The sequence below is a fragment of the Perognathus longimembris genome, chromosome 3 (assembly GCF_023159225.1).
Source record: "Perognathus longimembris pacificus isolate PPM17 chromosome 3, ASM2315922v1, whole genome shotgun sequence".
NCBI classification, from domain to species: Eukaryota; Metazoa; Chordata; class Mammalia; order Rodentia; family Heteromyidae; genus Perognathus; species Perognathus longimembris.
In genome coordinates, this window is record NC_063163.1 from 58,540,402 (window position 1) to 58,565,200 (window position 24,799).

Below are 24,799 nucleotides of genomic sequence, written 5' to 3' on the forward strand. Positions count from 1 at the left end.
TCTAGGCAAGCACTATGCAATCGGATCCTTTCCTGAAGCTGGGCAATAACAACCATATTCACCACAGCTCCTGTCAGCATCACAATCAAGAGGCACAACCAAGACTTCACTGTGTGGTGCTGCAAAGCAAAGACATGAAGTAGAGGCTGGAAGTTGCAAATGCATTTTCAATTCATGGTGGGTTTGTGGAGACACACAATCTCATTCCAAGTTGAAGCACCTTTGTGCTGAATGACAGACAAGAAGCTCCCCCAGGGCAGGGACTAAGCCGGTGCTCACTGGTGTCCAGAAAGTGACATGCAGACCATTGTGAAGTCTCTCATCCTTCACACTCACATGTGAGCTGTTAGGCACTCTGTTGAGCCCTTTGTCCATGTGCACACAGGTATGGTCCTACTAGGCCCTCAAGTACTTGTTGAAGCCTTCTCTCTTACTCTTAAAAGGACAGCCACTCAACCAATATTGAGACATCTTGTGTACCAAACATATTTGATACAGACTATAGCAGTACTTTGGAGGCCATACTTGCTAGATGAGCCACCTGGCAAGGAACCTTCCCCCCCCCCCAATAAATAAGCTGTTCATCTAGTAATAAGCAATAATATGGAGGAAATACAAAGTATATAGTAAAGTACTTCATGTTTGAGAAAGTTTTCCTTTAGGTTTGAGAAGTCATTTGGAAACCCATGTGTTCCTTTAATCATTTAAGAAGCAGTGGCTCTTTTTCCAGTACATCAGGAACAGTGATGAGGTACAATGAGCATGGTTTATGTACACAGAGCACAGCCAGGCAGAAGGTGAGGAAAAGAACCAGCCACCTGGTCTGATAAATGCTGGGTGAAGGCACACAGGGTACCAACTATCAGCACTCAGAATCTGATGTTCCAGGAAGTGCACACTCTAGCCCTGTTTTCCCAGTGCTGCCACTCCCACCTACCAATCTGGACTCTCATTACTCCCCACAGGAAATTCTGCCCTGGGTTTCAGTTCTGTATCTAGCACGGTCCCCCAGTGAGCAACTTTGCTTCACTTCAGTCTTTTTACCCGTGGCCTAGAGGGTTTTTTCTTCTTCTTTTCTTTCCTTTCTTCCTACCCACTCCCATCTCTCTCTTCCCTTCTTGCTAGTTTTGGGATTTGAACTCAGAAAACAGCTTGCTCAGCTCACTTTCTTGGTACTTTATCACTTAAGTCATATCTCCAGCCTGGCTTTTTGCTGGTTATTTTGGAGATGAAGTCTTACAGTCTTTTCTGCTCAAGGCTGGTTTTGAATTGCAATCCTCTAGAGCTCAGTCTCCTAGAATTACAGGTATGAGCCACTGGCATATGGTAAAAATGCTCAACTGAAAGACTGTTTTAAGCCAGGTGCCAGCGACTCACACCTGTAATTCTAGCTACTCAGGAGGCTGAGACCTGAGGATCACAGTTCAGAGCAGGAAAAGTCCGTGGGATTCTTATCTCCAATGAACTTCCAAAAGGCCATTGGGGAGCTATGGTTCAAGTGGTAGAGTGCTAGCCTTGAATACAGAAGCTTAGGGATAGCACCCAGGGCACTGAGTTCAAGCCCCAAGACTGGTAGGCAGGCACACACACACGCATTTTAAGGTATTAGCATTAGCTACTATCTCTATGGAGACCAAATATGCCTAGGATGCTCTTGTGTCCTTGCTTCTATCCTCTGAGCATGCGGGTCCTGCTCCCAGAGCTGCTCTGCCAACGATACTTCACAGAATTCATCTCAACCGGTGGTAGCACAGAAATCAGTCAGAAATTTAAGAGGAAATCAGGGTAGAATCACCTTCTATCAAATATGGAAAACAAAAATCCAACATCCCATCTTTTCCCAAAGAGTCAAATATACAATGCTCATAAATAAGCAGAACCTTGTAGGGCTAAAAGTGTAATTTTATTTAGATGTTACTTGTACATAATCTATAGTAAGATATACAAACAGATAAAAATTGTTAGACAGTTTTTTTTAATACCACTTCAGATTCAATTTACAACTGCATTGATAATACTGCAAGATGACAGATACTCTGCTTCATGAAACAAAAATTACTTGCTACTTTGGCTGATACATTCCCACTAGTCTTCAATGGATTAAAATGTATCTTGTATCTCAGCTGCAAATATTACCAAACTCCCACAACCTAGTCACTTGATGCTCATAAAAATTTTACAGAAATGAAAACATGAATTTTCTAATAGCAGTGTTCGAAAATAAAAGCTCAAGTGCAGCTGATTCTCATGGTCTGGGACTGACAGTGAAATTACCCGCCCTCTGCTCGGGCCCACCACGCTGCGCAGCATGGGTGGGCTCAGGCACCACCACCCCTCCACCTGCCTGAGTGGATGCACATCCACTTCCAGCTAAGATACATTCCGAGCAAATCAACTGGGGATAACTGAAAACAACCTTCTCATTTATAACTACAATGCAGCGCGTGAAATCAACCAAAATGAAATATGCTTGCTCTTAAAATGATTTTCAGTTATTTTGATCCACATTGTTTGAACATGAAACCTAAAAATTCAAACTTCACTTTGTTTTCTTTTTGTGCGCTATTAAAAATCTGAATTGAAATTTTAGATGCAATCAAATGTGCTGAAAAAGATACTCTAAAAATAATATAACCTGATTTGTAGTTGTTTTCCATTCTTTTAAAAGCTTATAGGATACAACAGGGGCAAAAGCCTTCTGCCTACTCATAAAACCAAATTAAAAAGAACTTGATGAAAACTATGGAAAGACAACTAATGATTACTAGGTTCATGAATATGTGAGTAAAGTGCCACTAATTTTTATTAGGATAAGGAATAAATGGAAGATTTCCTGACATGGCTAGTAGCTTTAATGTGTTCCCTCCATCTTGAGAAAAGAAGGGCCATACACAGCAAAGATGTTTTTGCCAAATGTGAGCGCTAGAACTGTGCAGGGCATGCTGCACACAAAAAACAACAACAGCAACTATAATAAAGACAAAATAAGACTAAAAATGGTCAAAGTCCTGAAAATAAAGTCAACACAACAGACCTCTACATTAGAAAAGAGAAAGTAAAGGGACACCAATTTAAAGAACTTACAATAACTACTAATAGTCATGAAAATTATAGAAGTACAGTGACAGCTAAGCCGGGGCAGGCTCCGGGTTGAGGGTTCAGGCAGTGGGCACAGATGAGAGGACTCCCAACAAACGGCCAAAGCCCGGCCTTGGAGAGGGGCTGTAACACCAGTCTTTTCAGTGTCAATAATTTAGGTGCTAAAATTAAGATCCAGGATAGACAACCCTAAGATGACAGCTGGCCACTCAGAGACAGAGCGTGTGTCATGGATGCAGCTATGTCCCTAGAATTCACCATCCTGTTGACATTCGCCATCACCTCACCCAACTCTGCTTTCGGAACTGTGCCTGGAATCTGCATGGCGGCGAGTAGGCGGGAACTCCTCAGGAAGTCTCAGGGTATCTGTGCTGTCAGATCTGTAATCCATTCCTGGAGCCATTATTTATCTCAACAGGCAGCTGTCCTTCATCCAGTCTCAGGCCTCACTGTGTTAGCCAGGTCTGTTGGGATCATCATGTAGGACAAGGAGCAGGGGGGGCAGAGGAGAAAGCAGGGTGCTCTGCCACATCTTGTGAGGTACTTTTTAAAATAGAATGTGCCAACAACAATATGACAGAAGAAATCTATGTGCTTCTAGAACCCGGAGAAGGCCCTGATCACAGGGCAGACTCCTAATCTGGCCATAGCACCATGAAAAGTGACTGGCTGTCAGTATCCTTCATACAAACCTGAGCTTTTAAGGTTCAGAGCAAGCAGAGAGCCTGACAGTGTTTTTTCTCTCTGCTATTTCTGTTGTGCACTATGGAGCCAAGAACTCTGGCTGCCTCACCTGGGACTCAGGTCCCAGGAAATGAAGCACGCAAGTCCTTTGCACTGGGAGCTGGTAGGGTGCACACATGGCAGCTCAGTTGGGCACTGCAGTCCTGGGATGGTTCATGTCTGTCCTGGAGGGTCAGTGCCCAGGCCATCAGGGTTGGCCAATATCGTGGCATCCCAATGGCCTCTAAAGGGGCAAGGATCTTGTTCTCATCGGCATTGCTACTGAGCTGCTGCAACTTCCTACCAAAAATTTCCAACAGGCATTGACCTTGCCTATAAAGGGCCCTTTCTAAATTTATATTTAACAAGCATGTACAAAGGCAATAAACTATTCAACAGTGTACACAAACCCATGCAGAGGCTATCAAGCCAAGACACTGCATGTAGATACATTTGATTCCCCTGATTTGTTAGACCTTTCCCTGTAGAACCAACTTCTTCTCAAACCCATTGTAAAAAAAGAAAAGAAACAAATAGTAAAACCATTATCACTTACTGGTCAAAAGATATCACTGTGACACATGGTCATTAATCTTGCAAAGACCTGACATCAGGCAGCTTCACAAACACATAGCAAGCCCATAGGATCAAGTGATCAGTAACAGTAAAGAAAGTACTCTCATGGCCAAGAGGGAAGCAGGATGCTGTTTTCAGGACAATGCGATAGGTACAGCTTATTTCCTCATGTGCAGCATGATGTGCTATATTTAGTGGCACTTACATATTACACAGTAAATACTAAAAAACCCAGAAGTTGTGGATGTGCAGAAGCAATATCACACTGTTAATACAAAAGGTGCTAAGCTACAGGATTATAATACTACTATTTAGGTGCAGAGACCACGTGAACCCCCAGGACACTTCTACAGACAGTGTGCTGGCTGTCCACCTGCCACTCGCTCCACATGGCTCAGTCGGACCAGTCATTCTCATCGAACTCGGAATCGTCGTCAGAGTCGCTGTACTCCACAGCGATTCGTCGGGATAGGATTGTGGCCACGTCGTTCCCAACTGGCTCCCGCTTAGCCTCCTGCTCTCGCTGCTCCTGAACCTTCTTCAGCTGGATTCCTAGAGACACAACATGTGCTTGAGAATCAAATCCCTTCACAAATGAAAGACAACAAACAGCAGGTCTACTGTTTATCCTTAGGCTTTTCTGATGAACCAAAGGGTAAAACATTTTAGAAAGAATGTGTCAAGTGCATTTCAGGAAGTCCGTTAGAAGCACAGTGCATAAGAACATCCCTGAAGTTCTAAGCCAACATGGTGGTTACAGGGTAGCTCTGTAGGCCTAAGTGATATATGACTTACAGAAGAACATGGCACATGACACTCCACAGGGTAGTGCTGTAGCCCACAGGCTTGGAAACAGTGCCTTAAACTAATAGTTGTCAGTTATTATTGAGAAACCCTTTTTTAAAATAAGACTTATTGTAAAATACAACCATCTACTCAATTGCTTAGTAACAAAAAGGTTAGATGGCTTTTTATCACTTAGGTTTTTAAATGTTTTCTCTTGGTATAATTTCAGATTCATAGACTAGCTATAAGACCAAGAGGAAAGCATTTTCATATACTACTGTATATACATATTTTATATACCATATATATCCAGATGCCCCAGTCCTTGTCAGACATACACCTGGAGACTGTTTTCTCTGAAGTATTGGCGAGTATGTGGCATACAATGTGCTTTTTCTGCCAAACTAACAATGATATTCCTAACCCATAGAGCCCTGGGGTCTTTGGAGAAGGGTGTGTAGGCCTTATGCATGGTGCTCAGGCAGAACGCAGAGGTGAGGCAGTAATGTCACAAGTACCCCATGAGGTACATGCCTCACTGAGACTGAGCGGCTGGGGCTGCAGCCAGGCACCTTCTGAAGTCACTTCCAGATGAGAGTGCTAAACAGATCAAGGGGCTGTGCTGTTCCTGGACATCTGAGGAGCTCTTGGACTGTTTCTACACCTGTCAGGGACCCTTGAGGACCCAGGCTATGGCTAGTAAGCGTTAATGGTGTGGGATGCAGGTTTCACTCTGGGGTTCTGGGGCAGGCTCTCTTTCCCTATTCTATCCAACGTGCTTTATTTCTCTGTTCCATGGTCTGGGGATCGGGACAGGCCTTTCACATAACAAGCCGCTGTGTTGCCAAAGAGAAGCTGAAAACCACTGGCTCAGCATGTCACAGTAAATAAACAATCCCAGGTACACCTGGATTTACTTCTGAAAAACAAAACCACTGATATGAACTCAAATGTCATTCATTTACATTTACGCTCTTGAAGAGGGATTCATTAGCTGGTCATACCTAGTTTCTGGTTCCAGTCAAGTAAAGCTTTCCTGAATTCTCAATCCTCTTCCCTCCCTCCAGGGTTTCTTCTACTAAGCAGGTATTTTGCTGTTTGGTCCACTCCTCCAACCCTGAGTTCTTAATTTTTTTTTTCTCTGATACCTGGAAAATAACTCCTCTACTACCTCCCCCCCAAAACCAAACCAACAAAACAACCAAATCAGCTCCTTTAACACCATCCTAAAAGCAATATAATGCAGACAGACATCATCTGAAGGCTATAATACCGTAGCTAGTTGGAGATATAAAGAAACCTTTTCCTAAAGAAAGGCTGTGGGTCTGTGGTGTCTCCTTACCCATGCGGATGGCAGCAAGAAGGTCACTTCGAGCATCACTTATGGGCGGCTGTGTGGGCTCTGGACGCTTTCCCTCAGCCACAGGGGGCCCATGCATTGGAGAGGATGAAAGGGAAGAGCCTGGGCCAGGAGGGCCTGGCGGTGGAGGAGGTGGGCCTGGAGGCGGTGGTGCTGTGGCCAGAAGCCCAGCAGAGGATGGGTGAGGGGGAGCTGAGTACGTGGAACCAGCTGACGTGGGGAAGGGGGGCTGTGCGGGGATCTGGAGAGGGCTGACGAAGGCAGTTTGTGCCGAGGGAATCATGGGGGGTGGAGGAGGGGGTGGCGGTCCTGAAGGGGTGTAATATTCAATTATCTGTGCCGGGAGCATCCTAATAAAGAGATGAAAAACAAAAGTCACCCAAGTAACCAAGAAGGGTCATATCCCCCAAGTTCTAATATGCGTAATAGAGAAGCTCCCCCAGACATAACACACACTGCCAGCTGCATGCAGGTCATTGTTTTCACAGTTCTACAACTCTTGAGTTCAGTTGTTCTCCTGGTTATTATTCATCAAGATGCAACACCAGACACTCTGGAGTGTTCAGAAAGTGGACAGATTGATTCTGTGGACTCCTAGGGTAATGTAGCTGGCTGCTGGGGTCAGAACACAACAGTACCCCTTCATCCTGGGCTTCTGAGAGGTATATGGCTCTCGGTCTTGTCTCATGAGGGCTCTGAAGCCCTGTAGACTAGAGAAATTCTCCATTCTCTAGACTAGTCCCACGGGACTTCCCAGGCCCAGGGTATACCCAGTAGGGTGCTAAATGCTTTGCAAAGTCCCACAGCTGAGAAACTGACACTGTTCTATTTAGACAACAGGTTTCCAGGCCAAGTGGATGGAGTACAGAGTCTCTCTGTGCCCGACCCAGAAGCCTTGGACTGTGCCCCGCCCCAGGATCCCGGCTTATCAAGGACCAAGAAAGAGATACCAGGGCTGTGACTGTGCAGTATCCTCTCTCAGGGCTGTGGACCCACCTTTAAGAAAGTGACACCAGGGCTGAGGATATGGCCTAGTGGCAAGAGTGCTTGCCTTGTACACATGAGGCCCTGGGTTCAATTCCCCAGCACCACATATGCAGAAAATGGCCAGAAGTGGTGCTGTGGCTGAAGTGGCAGAGTGCTAGCCTTGAGCAAAAAGAAGCCAGGGACAGTGCTCAGGCCCTGAGTACAAGCCCCAGGACTGGCCAAAAAAAAAAGATAGTGACACCAGATTTCTGGGGTGGGAAGCAAACATTGCCTGAAACATATATTCAATTTTTGATAGATCATTCTGAGGCATCCTTTAAAGATTAGGGTTAGGTTTTAAAAAAAAAAAGCGCTAAAGGCACTCTTAATCAAAATAAAAGTGGATGCTCAAAAACTCACAGGAGAGTCTGTGAACAGTGATGTGAGAGCTCTACCCTCAATAGAAAACAGCCTAGGGGCAGAACAGTCTAGGAGCCCATAGGTCAAGAAAGGAGGTGTAAAGATCATGCTATATGGTCTAGACATCCTGGACAAGCATTTTCTGTGGTCCACCTAGGATATACAGACAAACTTGAGGGCTTGGATAGATTCATAAATCAGCATTTTTTTTTTTTTTTTTTGGCCAGTCCTGGGCCTTGGACTCCGGGCCTGAGCACTGTCCCTGGCTTCTTCCCGCTCAAGGCTAGCACTCCGCCACTTGAGCCACAGCGCCGCTTCTGGCCGTTTTCTGTATATGTGGTGCTGGGGAATCGAACCTAGGGCCTCGTGTATCCGAGGCAGGCACTCTTGCCACTAGGCTATATCCCCAGCCCCAGCATTTTTATCTCTTTATCAACACCTTGGCTTAAAGATCCATCCAAACACATGGGAGTTTGTGTGGAAAGAAAATACATACACATGAACACTTCAAATCTGACAAATAGCCATAATAAGAAACAATCAAGCTGGGTATGGTGGTATAAGCCACCCATCTGTTTGGGAAATGAGGCAAAAGGACTGTGAGTTTAAGGCCAGCCCAGGCAAAATTAGGGAGCCCTATCTGAAAAACTAACTGCAAACAAAAGGGCTAAGGGCATGGCTTACATGGCAGACTATTTAGCTACTCATGAGGCCCTGGCTCAATATATTGTATCATTAATAAGTATCTATGTCCCACCATTAGTTGCCAGTAAGGGGCTTTGAATTCCAGGCCTCATTATTGCTTTACTTGCTTGCTCATGGCTGGGGTAACCTACTATTTGAGCCACGCTTCCAGCTCAAATTTTTGCTTTGTTATTTTGAATATGGGAGTCTCTTGATTTTTCTGTAGTCTTCTAGATCTCAGTCTCCTGAGTACTTAGGATTACAGGCATGAGTCATTAGTACTGGGGCAGCCATTCTTTTGTCATTTTGAGGCAGGGTCTCAGTATGTAGTTATCCCAGGCTGGACTCTTAACTTGCCATCCTCTTGTTCAGCCTCCCAAGTGTTAGGATTACAGGTATATGCGCCATCATGCCTAGCTTGTCTAACCATTCTTGGATATATTCTGCCTTCTAAAATATCAATGTTAAAATTCCACCACACAGACTAGGAGTCAAACGTAAGAACAAGTAGTGGCCAGGAATATCAGTAATTTACCCATAATCTGCTGGAGCCATTGGTGCAGAGGCCTGGGACCCCTCTGAAGCCTGGGGAGGAGGTGGGGGAGGCGGCTGCTGAGGTCTGTTTAGAGCCATGTGCCTCACTGAGGCAGACGGGGGCCGGTACTCATGCTCAGAGGTCTGGTTTGGAGCCCCATGTGCTGTGGCCTCGCCAGCTGCATATGAAGGGGTCACTGGCTGCGGGTGCACAGAGTGGTTGGGTGTCGCTGGGTAAGAGTAATCTGTAACATCTGATGCGTGGGACCTGATGTTGGAGAGAAGGCGATGGGAAAAATTTACATTAAGTTTTTAAAAGTGTCCCTCACAGATAGAAGCATCTCTATAAGCAGTCACATTGCCAATGCACAAGAATCACTCATTTATATTCTTCATGATCAGCTAGGTCTAGCCCCATGATAGCTTCTCAGCAGCAATATAATTACTATTTTAGTAGCAAGCCCCAGTGTTACGTGGATTCAGAATCACAGCTTTTAAGTGAATAAGTCAAGACAGATGCAAGCGGGAACCAGCAGAGTCTCATTTTCACAGCACTTCACGTACTTCCTTTCTAAGAGACAAGGCTACGAGGCAAATCCCATTTCATTTAGAAACAGCCCCTCAGACAGACAGAATTTCAATGGCAAAAAAATTGACAGCACCTAATTAGAAAATACAAAATGGCAGGGGAACGGGATAAATATTAACAGTAAGAATGGCAAGAGAAATCCAGAAGGTAAGAGCAAATTGTGTTTTTCTTAAACAGAAGGAATGTATTTAACCCAAAGAAGAAGAAGCAGTGGAGCTATGGAAAGCCTCTTGGAACTTAGAACACACAGACAAGTAGGAAACTCTGGAAGGAATGGAAACTTCATGCTAGTGAGCAGAGTTCAGGAAGGTGCTGGGTGCTTGTGGCTAGCTCAGCCCAGGAGAGGAGACCAAGGACACGTGGCACTGTGCAGCCAGCTGTTAGTAAGAGGCACACGCTCCCACCCAGGTTATAGGACACATGTCAGTAGGGGACCACACAACCTCTCACAGTGCTCAAGCAGGAGTAGCCTGGGGCTGGGGATCCAAAGAAAGCAAAAGGACAAACCCTCTGTGCATCCTGTCCTCTTTCACGCCCCCTGCCTGCTCCAGTTTCCTTGGGTCACTCATAAATTCAATGCCCATTTTCCTCCTTTCCCACTCTTCTTTTCTTGTTCTGACTTTTCTCACATGTACTTGCTGGCTCCTGTTAGGATTCAGCTTGTGTTTCTCTCTCTGAAGGAAACAGGCAAACACACATTGGGGGTATGGAGAGAGCAAAGAAGATACAGAACATTGGGATTTCAGACATCAATTCCCCACAGTGGAGCACTGTGTGGCACAGAAAAGCTTGCTATATCAGAACTGCCTGTTCATCTTCTCTTTGCTTCCCTAATTGGAATATGAATTCTAGATTATGGTGTGTTTGTGGGAATCTCTTCTTAACTCTGCCAACACACTGGTGAATGAGCCTAAAAATATTTTAATGGAGAAACGTCTGACCTGTATTTAGATATGGTATATTTTCAAAAATATAGAATACCTAGGTATCTGGGGCTGCCGAGGACGTGTGCTTGCCTCTACCTGAGTAACTATGCCAGTGACTGAGTGGGCCACTTTCTAAAGGAAACAGGCACCTGGCACTAGGTGGAGCACTGTTGATGAGATGCCCAGCAACAGAGGGCATGTACTATGGCCTACATAAGAGCTACTGCTGTGAAGCTGCTCCATGACACAGGCGCCAGAGGAGCCAACACAAAGGGGTTCACCAGACACATGTGGAGGTGAAGCAGAGGAAACCAGGTTTTGAAGAAGGGAGAGCAGATAACTTCTCCAGGGCAGGACTCTGGTAACGGGGGACCAGGAGGATGGAGTGGCAAGAGCAGGGGGAACTAGAGAACAGGGGATGCCCACAGGCAGAAGCAGGGCACCTGCAGGGCTTGTCACAACATGAAGGCTAGGGGAATGGTCTTGAAGCTCCATGATGATCAGTGGCCATCTGAGGTAGCAAAGAGAACCAGTGTGTGGAGATGCTGACATTGAAACAGGAGGAAATTGGTCCAGCAGTGGAGACTCAGTGGGAGAATGTCATAAAACTCTCAGAGTTGTGGGGTGGCAGAACACAATAGAGTCAGATTGATGTAATTAGGACTCAGATTTGGATGAGATAAAACAAGGCTTGTGGAACCATGTGTAATGTGACACTTCTTGGGTTTGCTGAAAGAGAGCTGGTTATCTGGGAGACGGCTTTCGGGTTTAGAAACAAGCTAAGCCTAATATTCTGTAAAGAGAAGGCAAAATGTAACATTAGTTTATGTGGATTTAACTAAAATACATTATTGATATGATTATTTTATATACATGCCATGAAACTTGATATTAAATTTCCCGCAGTATCTTGAATACACACAGATGAGAAGATACAACCATTAAAAGAACCATGTTTCTAAATAATACTTTGGACATGAAATATTAGAAAAAATAACTGGCATGATTCCAATTTTTTAAAATGACAACATGTACAAAAAAAGAGATACACTAAAATGCAAATCGTTTCTCTGGCTGGTAAGATTATGGATATTTATGAGTCCAGCACTCTTGCCACTAGGCCATATTCCCAGCCCAAGATTATGGATATTTAATTTTAATTTCTTTTTGTAATTTCCAGATAGTGTAAGTATGACCTTTTTGTATTAGGAAAAAAGTTACATACTTCAATAAAATAAAAAATTACAGTTTCTAAATTAAGTGTAGGACTATCATCCAAGTACAGCGATGAACTATAATCTGTTAGTAAATAATGTATGCAAATGGTTAAAGAAGCCAGGGACAATAGTAGCAGACAAAAGGAAGATGGTGTGTGTGTGTGTGTGTGTGTGTTTGTGTGCGTGTGTGTTTGTGTGCGTGTGTGTGTGTATTCACAACATTAATATGGAAGCAAAATATTACATAATTCAAATGACCATCAACTTTACTGTTCCAACATGGAACAATCTAATTTCAGATGCTAGAATGAGCACCAATGAGTCAACTGAGGGATTAAAACAAAAATCTACGATGTTTCCTCTTGCAACTGTTAAAAAATAGTAAATGAGACCTGCATAAGTACATAATTACAAACTCAATCCAACTGTGTTTTTAAGTGGATCTTTAAGCTAAAGCACTCATAAACGATTTGGGAAAACTTAAAAGCAAACTGACATCAGCAAGAACCATACAGTCCCCTCCCCCGCTCTGCTGCTCCCCACCCAGAGCTTCACGAGAGCTGGATCAGCATTCCCGATTCCTGCAAAGAAATAAACGGACAATACAATTTACTTGGGAAGCTAGAGCTCAGGCAGGGCTCCAACAGTTCGCTGTATCAGGAACAACTTCATAGAAACAGTACATAGAACTGCCTAAAACTCTGAAGATGGCTGACAAGCCCACAAAGACAGAAATAATGAGAGGCCCTGTAACTACCAAGTGTGTCTCCAGCAAGCATCTCGGTACAGTCAGCACTAAATGCTGAGGTTACAGAGGGGGAGGAAATAGAACCAAAAATGCAGAGATAAAACTCAAGGCCCAGATTGTTGAATTTTTCAAAAATATGAAATGTTCCTAACCATGTAAGAATTTTCTATGTAAAATTTTGAATGCTGAAGACTTTGAGAGCTTATGCAAATGGAGAACTTCAACTTTACAAATTCAGAAGCAGAAAATTAAACCGAACATTAAAATTGACCAGTGAGTGAGTTCCTGTCATCCAATGCAACCTAGTGACTACATTGTTCACTTCAAAAGGCTAACCATTGGGGGTGTGGGGAGTATAGCACAAGGGTTTGAACACAGAGCCTCATGTTTGCTAGGCAAGCACTCTAACACTTAGCCATGCCTCCAGTCTTTTCTTGCATTGGTTATTTTTCTCAGAGAGGGTCTTGCTTTGTGCCTAAGTGTGCACCTAGACCACTATCCACCTATTTTATAGTTTCTAACACAGATGGGATGACAGGTATCCATCACTGTGTCCAACTTCATCAGATGAGATGGAGTCTCTGAGACTTTTCTGCCTGGGCTGTCATGGAATCACTATCCAGCTAATCTCAACTTCCCACTTGGAGAGGATGACAGGCACACGCCACCTTGTGCAGCTAGGGAGGGGAAGAAACCTCCTGAGTATGTCAAGTCCAGCCTGGAACTGCAATTCTCCTGATCTTAGCCTCCCAAATACCTAGGCTTTACAAAGCCAGCACCCCTGACTTCTTCTGAAATTAGAATTAGGTTAGTTATCTGCATGAGACTTTAGTTTCTGTTTTGTTAAGGACTTTTTTAAAAGGATTATCACAAAAAGAACAATGAGGTCTTTCTATGCCATAGTAATCACCACCCCATCATTTTTAAATAACGAGTATCAAAAGAAATTCAAACATCCAAGCAAAAATAAAATATTAAATGGTTATTAAAGTAAAGCTGAAGTTATTCGCATTAGCCCAAAATCAGAATCAAAGTTAAAACACTACTTTTCCAGATTAACTGAATAGCAAATTTAAATCAGAATTTTAAAAATCAACCCAATTAAAAATAACAGACTTTAAGTATTATTTTGGTATAAGTATATAGCTATAGTCATTTTTAAGGACAGTTTTGAAGCATATTGTGGAACACATACATCCAAAGCTGCTGCTAGTGTTCCAGTTGAAGGTAAATGCAGGTAGCACACAGTGGCCCACACATGCGGGAGGGGACTAGGAGACACACACACTCACACACCTAGTGTCTGGGGACAGAGATCCCTCGGAAGATGCTCCGTGGTGCACACTCTGAGACAACCTGTTGTCGGGTCTAAGCTCTTTGTCATACGCCATCATGTTCCACTCCTGGCGCCTGTTCCTGGCTTTTCTAACCTTTTTCACCTCTCGGGTGGTGCCATCTATACGCTTTTGCTCCTGAGGTCCAGGAAAAGAAAGCAAGCATGCCAAGACAGAAGGGAGAGGAAAACAGCTGGTTAAATGCAGTTACACTGAGCAATAAATTAGCCTGATGCACATACAATTAATCTACAGTTAAGAAAATTCTAAAGCGGTAACTCCTTACCCTATAAGAAGTAAGGGACTTTGGTCTTTAAACAAACAAAAAGCTACTGTGCTGCCACTCTGCGAGCTGCTTACCATCATTTTTTGGTAGAGAACTATCCATTTAACTAGGCTGGGAGCCTGAATGTTTCAGGTCCATATAACGTATGTGAAGCATTAGGCACTGTCATTTACAGATTTCACGTCCTTCAACTACTCAATTGTGCTTACAATCAATCGCCTTTCAAAGAAAACAATTTAAAAAGTTCTATTTCTATTCCCTTCCTAGGATTAGTACAGAATATGTAAACTATCCCCAAATTAGCTTAACACAAAGTAAAATGAGAAAACTTACCTGCCCATACATAGGGCTATTCTTACTCCAGGCCTGTTTGCCAGTCAACACATAGTATGTTCTGAAACTACCCAGGTGTCTCTTCAGAGGTGAGCACTGACTTCTAGGTGCAACTCTATGGTCTTCCTGCTCCCCTCAAAAGCATTCAGATTTTTAAGGATGAAAACTATGTGCTTTGTCTCCTACTCTCCACTCTTATAAACCTCAACATGCTATTTCATAAACAGCACACACTCAATAAATGTTGGCTAAGTCATTAAATTGTTACCATGGGCAGGCATGAGCTTCTAGGGCACTGAGGTTACCAATGGCAACAAATAAAACAGGACATGGTTTCTGCCCTCAAGGAGCTTGTGGTCCAGCAGGGGAAAAACATAAGATGCCACAAATAAGTGTGTCCTTAAAAAGTGTGATAAAGAGAATTTATATTTTAAAGTATTTTCATAGTTTCATACATAAATATATTATACACAAATACTATTCATTGATATGTTTGCATATAGGTATTTACAACATATATACACACTGTCTAGTCTGGAAGGTGTCCTTCAGTAATGTAAGAGACCAGATTTGTGGCCTGAGTAGGTATTCATTTTATAGAGAATGTGGGTCACTGAATAAAGAAGAAGGGACAGAATGTGCCATGGCTCTGAGGAGAAGGGATAGCAATGATTTAGAGGGAATGAAAGAAGGTCAGTGGGAAACTGGGGGCAAATGGTCTAAGATCTGAGAGATAGGCAAGTCCTTTAAGGTCATGCTAAAACTGATTTTATTCCATGAGCAATGGGAAACCACTGAGCAGTAGGTAGCAAGTGACAAGAAGAGGCATTAGAAAAGACTTTCTAGGCTCTGGAGAACAGATCACAATGAGAAAGACAGGGACTACAGTTATAAAGCTAATAAGTAGGCTGAGGTGAGGAGACACAGATGGCTTAAGGGTGAAATAAAAGAGGACTAGATTGTTTTCTGAGGTTTTAGAACTGGATCCATGAAATTCATGGAAGATACAGAAACAGCTCGTAAGGATAAAAAATTTCATGCAGTTGAGATAGAGCATTTATCAAATAAAATAAGAATATTTTGGGCTGGGGAAGACTTGTTAGGAGTATGAATTAATTCTTCAGTCTCTTAAGGGTTAGGTGGAATATTATAGTATATTTCAAAACATGTTATTCACAACTATTTGGCTTACAGAAATGAACCCTACTAAGTATAGGAATAGCCATTACAGTACTGTAAAAGCAACAATTTAGAACAACCTATAGGTCTAGCACAGTAACGGGTAAATAACTTATGAAGTATTTATATTTTAGAGGACTATCCAATTGTTAGAAATAAAATATATCTCTAATAAATAATGTCTCTGTGTACAAATCACGTGTAGCACAATTGTATGTATTAAAACACTTTGTTAAATGTATATGCATGTATTGTACACATGTTTAAAAGTCTGAAAAAATGTCTCAGAGTAACTAGGTTGTTCCAGAAAGAAGCATGCCTTCATTTCCTGCTGTGTTATCTGACTATGGTATAGCTAATATATATTGTTTGTATACTTACAAAACTCAAAAAGAGGGGAGAGATTTTTCAATGTGATTGCAATATGCATCCTAATTAAAACCTGTGTATTAATGTAAATAATACACTGACCTACTCAGGATTTAAGTGAATATGGCATGCATATCAAGGCAAACACACATACATATACATATGAGTCAACCATCACAAAATATTAACAACAGTGAATCTGTACTCCAGCTACACTGGCCTATATCAAAATCCCTAAAACATGCCACATGGTTTCCTACCCTAGGATGCTCCTCAACATTTCAACCTGAAATGGCCTTGACTAAAGCCTGCCCACTTTGTACACACCTCACTCTGCCCAGCTGTCAAGACTTGGACCTGCTATGTGACGCCTGTGCACGCTTCTTTGACCCTCTGCTGCAGGGACACTGCTACCCACCAGCTCATTTCACCCACAGCAATATGTACTTTTCCTTCATAAAAACAACAGTGTAGTGGGCTGGGAATATGGCCTGGTGGCAAGAGCGCTTGCCTCCTACACATGAAGCTCTCGGTTCGATTCCCCAGCACCACATATATGGAAAACGGCCAGAAGGGGCGCTGTGGCTCAGGTGGCAGAGTGCTAGCCTTGAGCAGGAAGAAGCCAGGGACAGTGCTCAGGCCCTGAGTCCAAGGCCCAGGACTGGCCAAAAAAAACCCCAAAAAACAAAAACAAAAACAGTGTAACTGCATCCTTAAAACTTCATATTCAAAGTTAAAAAACAATGGACTTCTCTCGTGTTTTTTTTATTTGTCTGTTTTTGTTGTTGTTATTGTCCGTTGTGGTGCTTGAACTCAGGGCCTGGGTACTGTCCCTGAGCTCTTTTGCTCAAGGCTAGTGCTCTACCACTTTGAGCCACAGCTCTCCACTTCCAGTTTTCTGGGAGGCTAACTGGAGGTAAGAGTTGCACAGACTTTCTTGCTCAGGCTGGTGTTGAACCATGGTCCTCAGATCTCAGCCTCCTGAGTAGCTAGGATTACAGGACTGAACCACAGTGCCTGACAAATTCTCTAAGTTTTTTTCCTTCAGGTTTGTCAACTGCAAACTGAACATGATGTGGGTATCTGACATCCAGGTAATTGAAGGCCTCCTTATATATTCTGCTCTGAAAGTTTGGATTTGACACGGCCAACTTTTCTGTCTCTAAGATACAAAGGGTCACATGATTACTGAAGGCTGTGCCTCCTTGTTGTACTGTAATCTCCTGATGTTTTCATCATTGTCTATCCAGCATTTAGAAGGCATTAAATAAGCAATTCTTGAATAAATGAATGAATAGGAAATACTTATCAGAATGTATGTGTTTCAGGAATATGGAATAATACAAAACAGGAGAGGAAATGACAAAGATACAGTGATCATACATAAAGATTTTTCCTCCAAAAGGACAAAAAAATTAAACATTTGCTCAAATATCACTTACAATGGAACTTAAGGCCCTTTAAAAGGTCAGAAAGTTGTAAAGGAAGATACTCTCAAAAGCCCTGAGTTTTGTTCTATTACTACAAAAGGAAAGACAAACATACCTAGGCTAGGTGTATAACTCAAAAGCAAAGTACTTGTCTAGCATGCACAGGCCTTGAGTTCATAAAAAGACAAGACCTTTAAATATTTGTTTCTCTTCTCTTTGCTTGGATACTTTACAGAACTTAACTGTTCTAAGATTTCCCAAGCTATGAGTACAAGAACAAAGTGTAAATAATCTAAATCTTTTGAATCCCTTCTCATAACCCACTGCTAATATCTGATACTTCCCTCCTTGCCTACTTTATGTGGTATCTGGGAGAAAATCAAAGGCCTTGCACATGCTAAACTGGTGCTCTACCACTGAGCTCTACTATATCCCAGCCTCTATGTTCACTTTCTTCTTAAATCCTGCTTTCAAACCACAAATTCTTCTCCATCCTGAACTCAGTCCTACAAGACCAGTAGCACCTAAGTGCTTCACAATCTTAATTAACATCAGCTCAAAAAATTCTAAGTACTTCTCCCAATTAATCAATACATTGTAATATTTGTCAAGCAAACTGGTTGGTTGTTTAAAATATAGCGTACATATATATATATATATATATATATATATATATATATATATATATATAACCACCAGCAAACACCTGTGCAGAATGATTCTCCTCCATAGTGGAGTCTAAATTCTGAATTTGGGGCACCAAAGGGACAGTTTTCAGAGCAGAAGTCTCTTAGCCTGAGCAGCATCAATGTTACCTCCAAGGCTGCAGAGGGAGGCTTCCTGATGTTCTTTCAATTCTCTTGCCTATCCCACCCATGCAGGGAGAATCATTTTGAGTAGTACTACACTTGTAATGAATAGATTATACATTCTTTTCAACCTATCAAGGTCTCAGTTATAGCAAGGTGTCAACACAATAACTGAGAAAGGTAAAGAGATAAAAGCTCACCCTGATATGGAATGTTGATCACAGGATGAAAACTTGAAGAAACAGGAGAGCAGTTATAAAACACAGTTACAGACAAACTGAAATTTAGCCACCATTTTTGTTAAAGCCAAGGCCAAGCAAGTATCAGACAGTATCAATTAAAAACAGTGTTACTATGTTAGACTGAATGGTAAGGAACTTCCTGTGAAAGTTTGACCTCTAATAAAAAGCTTCAGCATAAAACAACTTACTGCTTTACTTCTAAATATGCAACTGATAACCACATTCCTCACAGATGGAGTTACTTACCTTTTGACGTCGTTTTTCTTTCCTTTTGTCTTCTGTGTCCTGTAGCATTTTTTCTTTCCAAAGGTCAAAGAAATAGGAAGGATCAGTATAGAACTTCAGACCATCCTTCTTATCATCTCTGCAAGTCAATGTGTTACAAGTCAGAAGAAAAGAAGATGGTCAGATACTTTCATCTAGATGTTAATAGTGTTCATTTGAACTCATGTCATTTTAGCATCTACATGGAACATCTTAACTAGTCAATATATTATTAATTCACTAAGTTTTCTTATTTGAAAAAAATGTGGAAACATGCCAGATGTATGACAATTAGGTTACAGTACTCTTGAAAACTTAGAATTAAGTAGAGAACATTGCTCTGCAGAATTCACAGTATAGTTAGCTCATACACAACAAGTTTTATCAGCTCAATTACTTAAGGAAATATTTTTATTATTTCTATAGGGGGCCAGAAACAAAGATGGATAGATTCTTAGTACAGATACATTCAATTCTACTCTAGAGCTTCAATATTCCTATCACAAAAACTAGCACTCTGTCCCCTTTTCTCAATTAGGTTTGTCCAACATCTATAAATTCAACTCTAAAAGAAGAAAGCAAAACGTTCACAAGGTCAAAACATGACCAGGAAACAAAGTAATGAATTATAAATTTCAAACAATCTTCATTTGAGGATAAGTTACTGCTACAGTTACTGTACTCCAAAGTATATGTCAAGTCCTTATACAAATGACTCATTTATCATATAATCAAAGACACCACTGTGAATCAAAACCAAAATACAGTGAAGCTTAAAACAATCAAGATCAAGTTAGTACTCTACCAATGTCTAAAACAATGTGGCTTGTAGAACATATTTAAGGGGGTCTACATCTATTTACATTTCATATTTGAATGGTAGTAAAACATTTAAGGCACATAGGAAAAGCAAAATCAGCTTAATGAGTGTGAAGAGGAATGAATTTATGCTTTAACAATAAAGGCTAACTCAGAACAGTGGGAAAAGAGGGTAGAAATGTCCTTAAAGTTCCTGATACATCATCTCCTGCAAGCTCCTCCTTATTTCTAGAATGGCTATTCTAGTCACTACATTTAAATCACTAACAAACCAGTGCAAGTCACTTATAGTTTAACTCTGGGCTACAGCCTTTCTTTCTTTTCCTTATTTCCTGATTTACCGACAATCTATATGATAAACATTTTATTAATAAGAGTATTGTGAACAAAGATAGTTTCCCTAAGATATTATAGATAAATGCATAGAAAAATGGAGTTAGAAACTTACTGAAATCTTAGAGATATATGAAATGCATATCCTTTGTCTTAAAATGGAATTAATACTCTGATAACAACAGAAAGCCACTAAAAATAAGCAAATATTTAATCTTGATGTCTAAGCACCTATGCCCTGTTTATACCACTTAACATCTTAGCTTGTCATCATGGTGACAGTGCCATATTAAGGTTCAAATCTGTAAATTCATGTTATATGCATCCCAACCTTTGTTGCATGATAGATTTGGGCTGGCACAACTATTCTTAAACACATTATTAAAACAGCAAAGATATGAGCCATTTCCCACAATATATGCAATAAATATATATTTTGTATGCATATACTGTTTTTCACGTAATTACATTTTTTAATCACCACACATATTTAATATGGTAGTTTTGTGATTTATTTTAGTGTGCTGATCCTGGGGTTTGGATTCAGGGCCTGGGTGTTGTCCCTGAGCTTTTTGCCCAAGGATGGCACTCTATCACTTGTGCCATAGCTCCACTTCCAGATTTTTGGTGGTTAATTGGCTATAATATTATCATGGACTTTACTGCCGAGGCTGGCTTCAAATCATGATCCTCGGATCTTAGCCTCCTAAATAGCTAGAATTACAAGCATGAACCACCAGTTTGTCTTTTGTGAGCTTTTATAATAATGCCAGTTTGGAATTGTTTTTGAAAAACACTTATGCTACAGTAGATACACTGAAACTCTCAGCTGTAAGGAAAACTGAAACTGTTCTGCGTAAATGTTCATCAAACGAAGTAGTCACAAGTTAAAACACAAGGCTATCATGCTTCTACTTGCATATAGCATTTTTTTAAAACGTGTGCACCTTCTGGAAAGCATACTTGTTCCACAGGAAAGGAGGGGTGCGGCATGCTGTTCTTCCTCTATTAATTTCTAGAGTTTGTCACATTTGTTTGAAAGAACTCTGACAGAAAGGAAGGGTCACAGTTTAAACTGCCATATACTGGCACAATATAGGGTATGTGCAAACCCCTCCTTATGGGTCCTGAGAAAGGACAGAAAATTCTGCCAAGGAAAACTCTAGGATCTTCCTGATGAGGTCCAAAGGGCCTGTATCAGGAATGTCAAGATGGCAGTCCCAGGGCTGGGGATATAGCCTAGTGGCAAGAGTGCCTGCCTCGGATACACGAGGCCCTAGGTTCGATTCCCCAGCACCACATATACAGAAAACGGCCAGAAGCGGCGCCGCTGTGGCTCAAGTGGCGGAGTGCTAGCCTTGAGCGGGAAGAAGCCAGGGACAGTGCTCAGGCCCTGAGTCCAAGGCCCAGGACTGGCCAAAAAAAAAAAAAAAAAAAAAAAGATGGCAGTCCCAGAGAGAAAGAACTCCCAGGAGTCTCTGTGGCCTACACAGGAACCTCAGCTACAAGGCTGACCTGGAGCAGTGAGGGCCACTGTCCACCATCACCTGCGCTCAGAAGAGCCCACATGGGAACAAAGGGCAGAGAAACAAAGCTTGTCAAGAACAAGGAATCTGTGTGAGGAAGAGAGAAGGGAAGGTAGTGTCAGAAGGTGTAGGAGAAATCGTTGTGGTGATGGGACGTAGGAGCAGTGTCTAACAAAACCACCACAAAAGCCACAAAGCCACCTCTTGAAAGAAATTTTTCTTTCTTAAAAAAATGTTTTTATTATCATTAAGTAGTTGTACAAAGGGGTTACCACTCAACCAATAGCTTATCCGAACAATGCTTCTTGATCACTATCACCCCTTTCTTCATTCTCCCCCATTCCTCCCGAGCCCGCCCCTCCCCTCAATTTTTAAAGGAATATTCTGAAACGATTTCTTTTTTCTAAGAATGTGTTTTACCATTTTAACAATAACAGGATACTTTGGCGATTCTATTTTCACTGTTACCAGCCTTTAATGCAGCAGCATGTTTCTCTGAATTAAATAACAATGATCTCTGTGGTACTGTAGTGGAGGCAAGTGAGTCACTGCACTGTAATAATGAATTGTTCTGTCCTTATTTTCAGAGTTTGTTTTAGAAGTACAAGGAGCAATATAACCACACACAGTGTTGCTACATGCCGTGCTCATTACCACTGATGCCTCACAGTAGAGCTCACGCTTTTTCTGGTAAATCTATCTGTATCCTGAAACTATCAAAACTTCTAATAATTCTGCATCAGTGACTAACTTCATTGGGCATCATACAGCAATTGCTGTTCTCCAAGTCTGAGAGAAATCTTTCTTGAACCAAATTAGCCATCAAGGGTTTTTGTACCCAGTGCACTGCGTGCTTCCTGCTCCATTTACCCTTCTGTAGCCTCCTCTGAGAAGGTTCTGAGGACACGGTGGGCCATACCTGTAAGGTGTCAGGATGTTCAGAGGCGGTGGTTTATCACTCTGGTTGTAAATGTCTGCAACAGGGTTGGGAATGCTGTTCTTTGAAACCACTTGTTGGTCTTGGACTGTGGAACTTTTGAAAGCTTTTTTCATGTTGATATCCTGTAATGATACTATTTAGAGAAGAAAAGCCCCGAAGTTGAGTTATTCAAAATATTTGTTAATTATTTAGAAATAAGCATTATTTGATTCAGACTTAAATGATCTCCTGGAATAAGCACATAGTTTTTTTTTAGTTCATTTGAAACCACATTTAAATAGTGTGTCCATGTTTTTTCCTCCTTAGAGATAACAGTTTTCTCTATAAAATGATAACTTTTCTTCTGTTGTAGTAGTTTTAATTTTTTTTTGACAGTATTGAAAGTTGACCTAAGGACCTCATGCTTGCTTGGTAGGCACTCTCTCACTTAAGCACATCCCCAGTCCATTTTGCACTTGCTATATATCCAACAGAATCTTAGTTTTCACATGAGCTAACCTAGATAAGATCTTCCTATGTGTGTTTCCCATGTTGCTGGGATGAGAGGTGCATGTCACTGTGTCCATCCTTTTATTGGTTGAGATTTTTGCTCAAATTATGATCCTGCTGATCTCAGCCTCCTGAATAGCTAGCATTATAGATATGTTGGCCTTAGCAGTATAATCATTTAATTCAATCTAATAGTAGAACATCATTCTTTCTTTAAATAGCACTTCTTACATGGTGCACAGCAATATAACAGACATGTAAATACACAGAATGGGTACAGTGGAGTGGGGGAAATAATCTAATTTAACAATACCAGATTTAAATATAATATCGTATGGAACATACTTGTGCAAAACTATGTAAATATAAATAACATTAAACTTAATGTCATATTAACAGTGGCATTAAGGAAAGAAAGCACAGCTTTTTAACATATACGTATAGGTATTAAAATTAAGTAGCTTGATCTATGTATGAGTCAGGTAGGTAGTCAGGGTTCCACATTCTTTCTTGCATTTGCATTTCATTGGTTAACTAATTTGGCCTTCACATAATCTTTTTGAGGGTACACTGGTTCTGTCTGCCTCTTAACCACTAGGCTACTTACTACAGCTGTGATTCAGTGTTCCTAAGTGACATCCAAGGTCTTTCCAGAAAAGAAGGCCAAAACAGAGCACAGATTTCCTAACCTTCAGGCACGAGTTTCTTCTATTCTAACATCTAGACTAAGGAAAGTTTTAGGGTAATATCTTGATTGAAAGGGATTTTAAAGATATGGTGTGTAGAATAAAATTTGATCATCTTTAATCTGAAGATTAACCTTTTCAGTGTAAATTTTGTCATAAGCATTCCAATTCCAAAAGATGAGGAAAAAAACGAAGGTTAATATTTAAAAAGTCACTTATAATCCCAGTTTTAAAATGAAGGATTACTTTAAAATGTTAAGAATTCTTTATATGAATGGATGGAGCAGCAATTAAGAATTTTATTTAACAATAAATTCTAAAAATTCTGATTAAAAAGCATGTTTTGGCTTCCTAATTATTGGTACAAAACACCATATAAACATTTATAATTAATATTGACACTAGTTTAATTCTGACCTTTGAAAATGAGCAAACATATCTTCAAAAATAATGGGGGAAAATTCCACAAATAACTTTAGAAAAAATATGTTGGTCCTTACATATAGGACTTTATCTAATTTAGAATCAGAAGCCTTCGACATCTTACATTGTGCCTGACCCTTTTCCTAAAGCATTAGGTTCTCCTAATTAATATCTGGGGATCTACTACTTTGATCTGGAATTCAAATCAATTATGCAGGTATAACATAAAATCAGACATTAAGATCTTTTGAAAGCAATAAGAGAAGTTTAAGTAGCACTACACAAAGGCAAAATAATTTGTAACATAAATACTTTGCCCAAAGTAAATACGAACTGGTCATTTTTTCTTTGGGGGGTGGGGGAGTTGGATTGTTTTCGTCTTTCATTTGAAAAGAGACTGAAAACAAATTTTTAAAAATAAAAATTGTTGAAGGTTTAAATTACGTTGAATCTGTCCTAATTTCAAGAATATAGTAAAATGATTATCAGTTAACTTAACTCATACTTGTCATCAGTTATTAATTATATCATTCACAGGCCTCTACACTAATATAACTTCACTCTGCAGCAGGATGGACTTGTGACCCTCCCTCTCAGGTCTGTTATATCTTTGGGTGGTTCTGTAACTTTTAGGTAAGAAAGGATTTTTTTTTTCTCTCCAGCACGGGAGGGGTTTGAACTTAGGGATTCATGCTCACTTTGCTTATTT

At 41.1% G+C, this 24,799-nt stretch overlaps 1 protein-coding gene across 3 annotated transcripts in view; it reads right to left on the reverse strand.

Moving 5' to 3' along the window:
* Window positions 1-2,664: 2,664 nt before the first annotated feature.
* Wasf3 (WASP family member 3) overlaps window positions 2,665-24,799 on the reverse strand; it is a 140,022-nt gene continuing 117,887 nt past the window's right edge. For 2 of the 3 annotated variants that reach the window (XM_048341609.1, XM_048341608.1), the window contains 6 exons: window positions 22,472-22,625; window positions 18,857-18,974; window positions 13,925-14,100; window positions 9,150-9,416; window positions 6,527-6,894; window positions 2,665-4,950 (listed from right to left, as the gene is read on the reverse strand). In XM_048341609.1, coding sequence (XP_048197566.1) covers window positions 4,793-4,950; window positions 6,527-6,894; window positions 9,150-9,416; window positions 13,925-14,100; window positions 18,857-18,974; window positions 22,472-22,625 — 1,241 coding nt within the window. In that variant the 3' untranslated portion in view covers window positions 2,665-4,792. Of the gene's footprint in view, window positions 4,951-6,526; window positions 6,895-9,149; window positions 9,417-10,244; window positions 10,412-13,924; window positions 14,101-18,856; window positions 18,975-22,471; window positions 22,626-24,799 lie in introns of all 3 variants that reach the window. The other variant, XM_048341610.1, reaches the window with a different exon arrangement.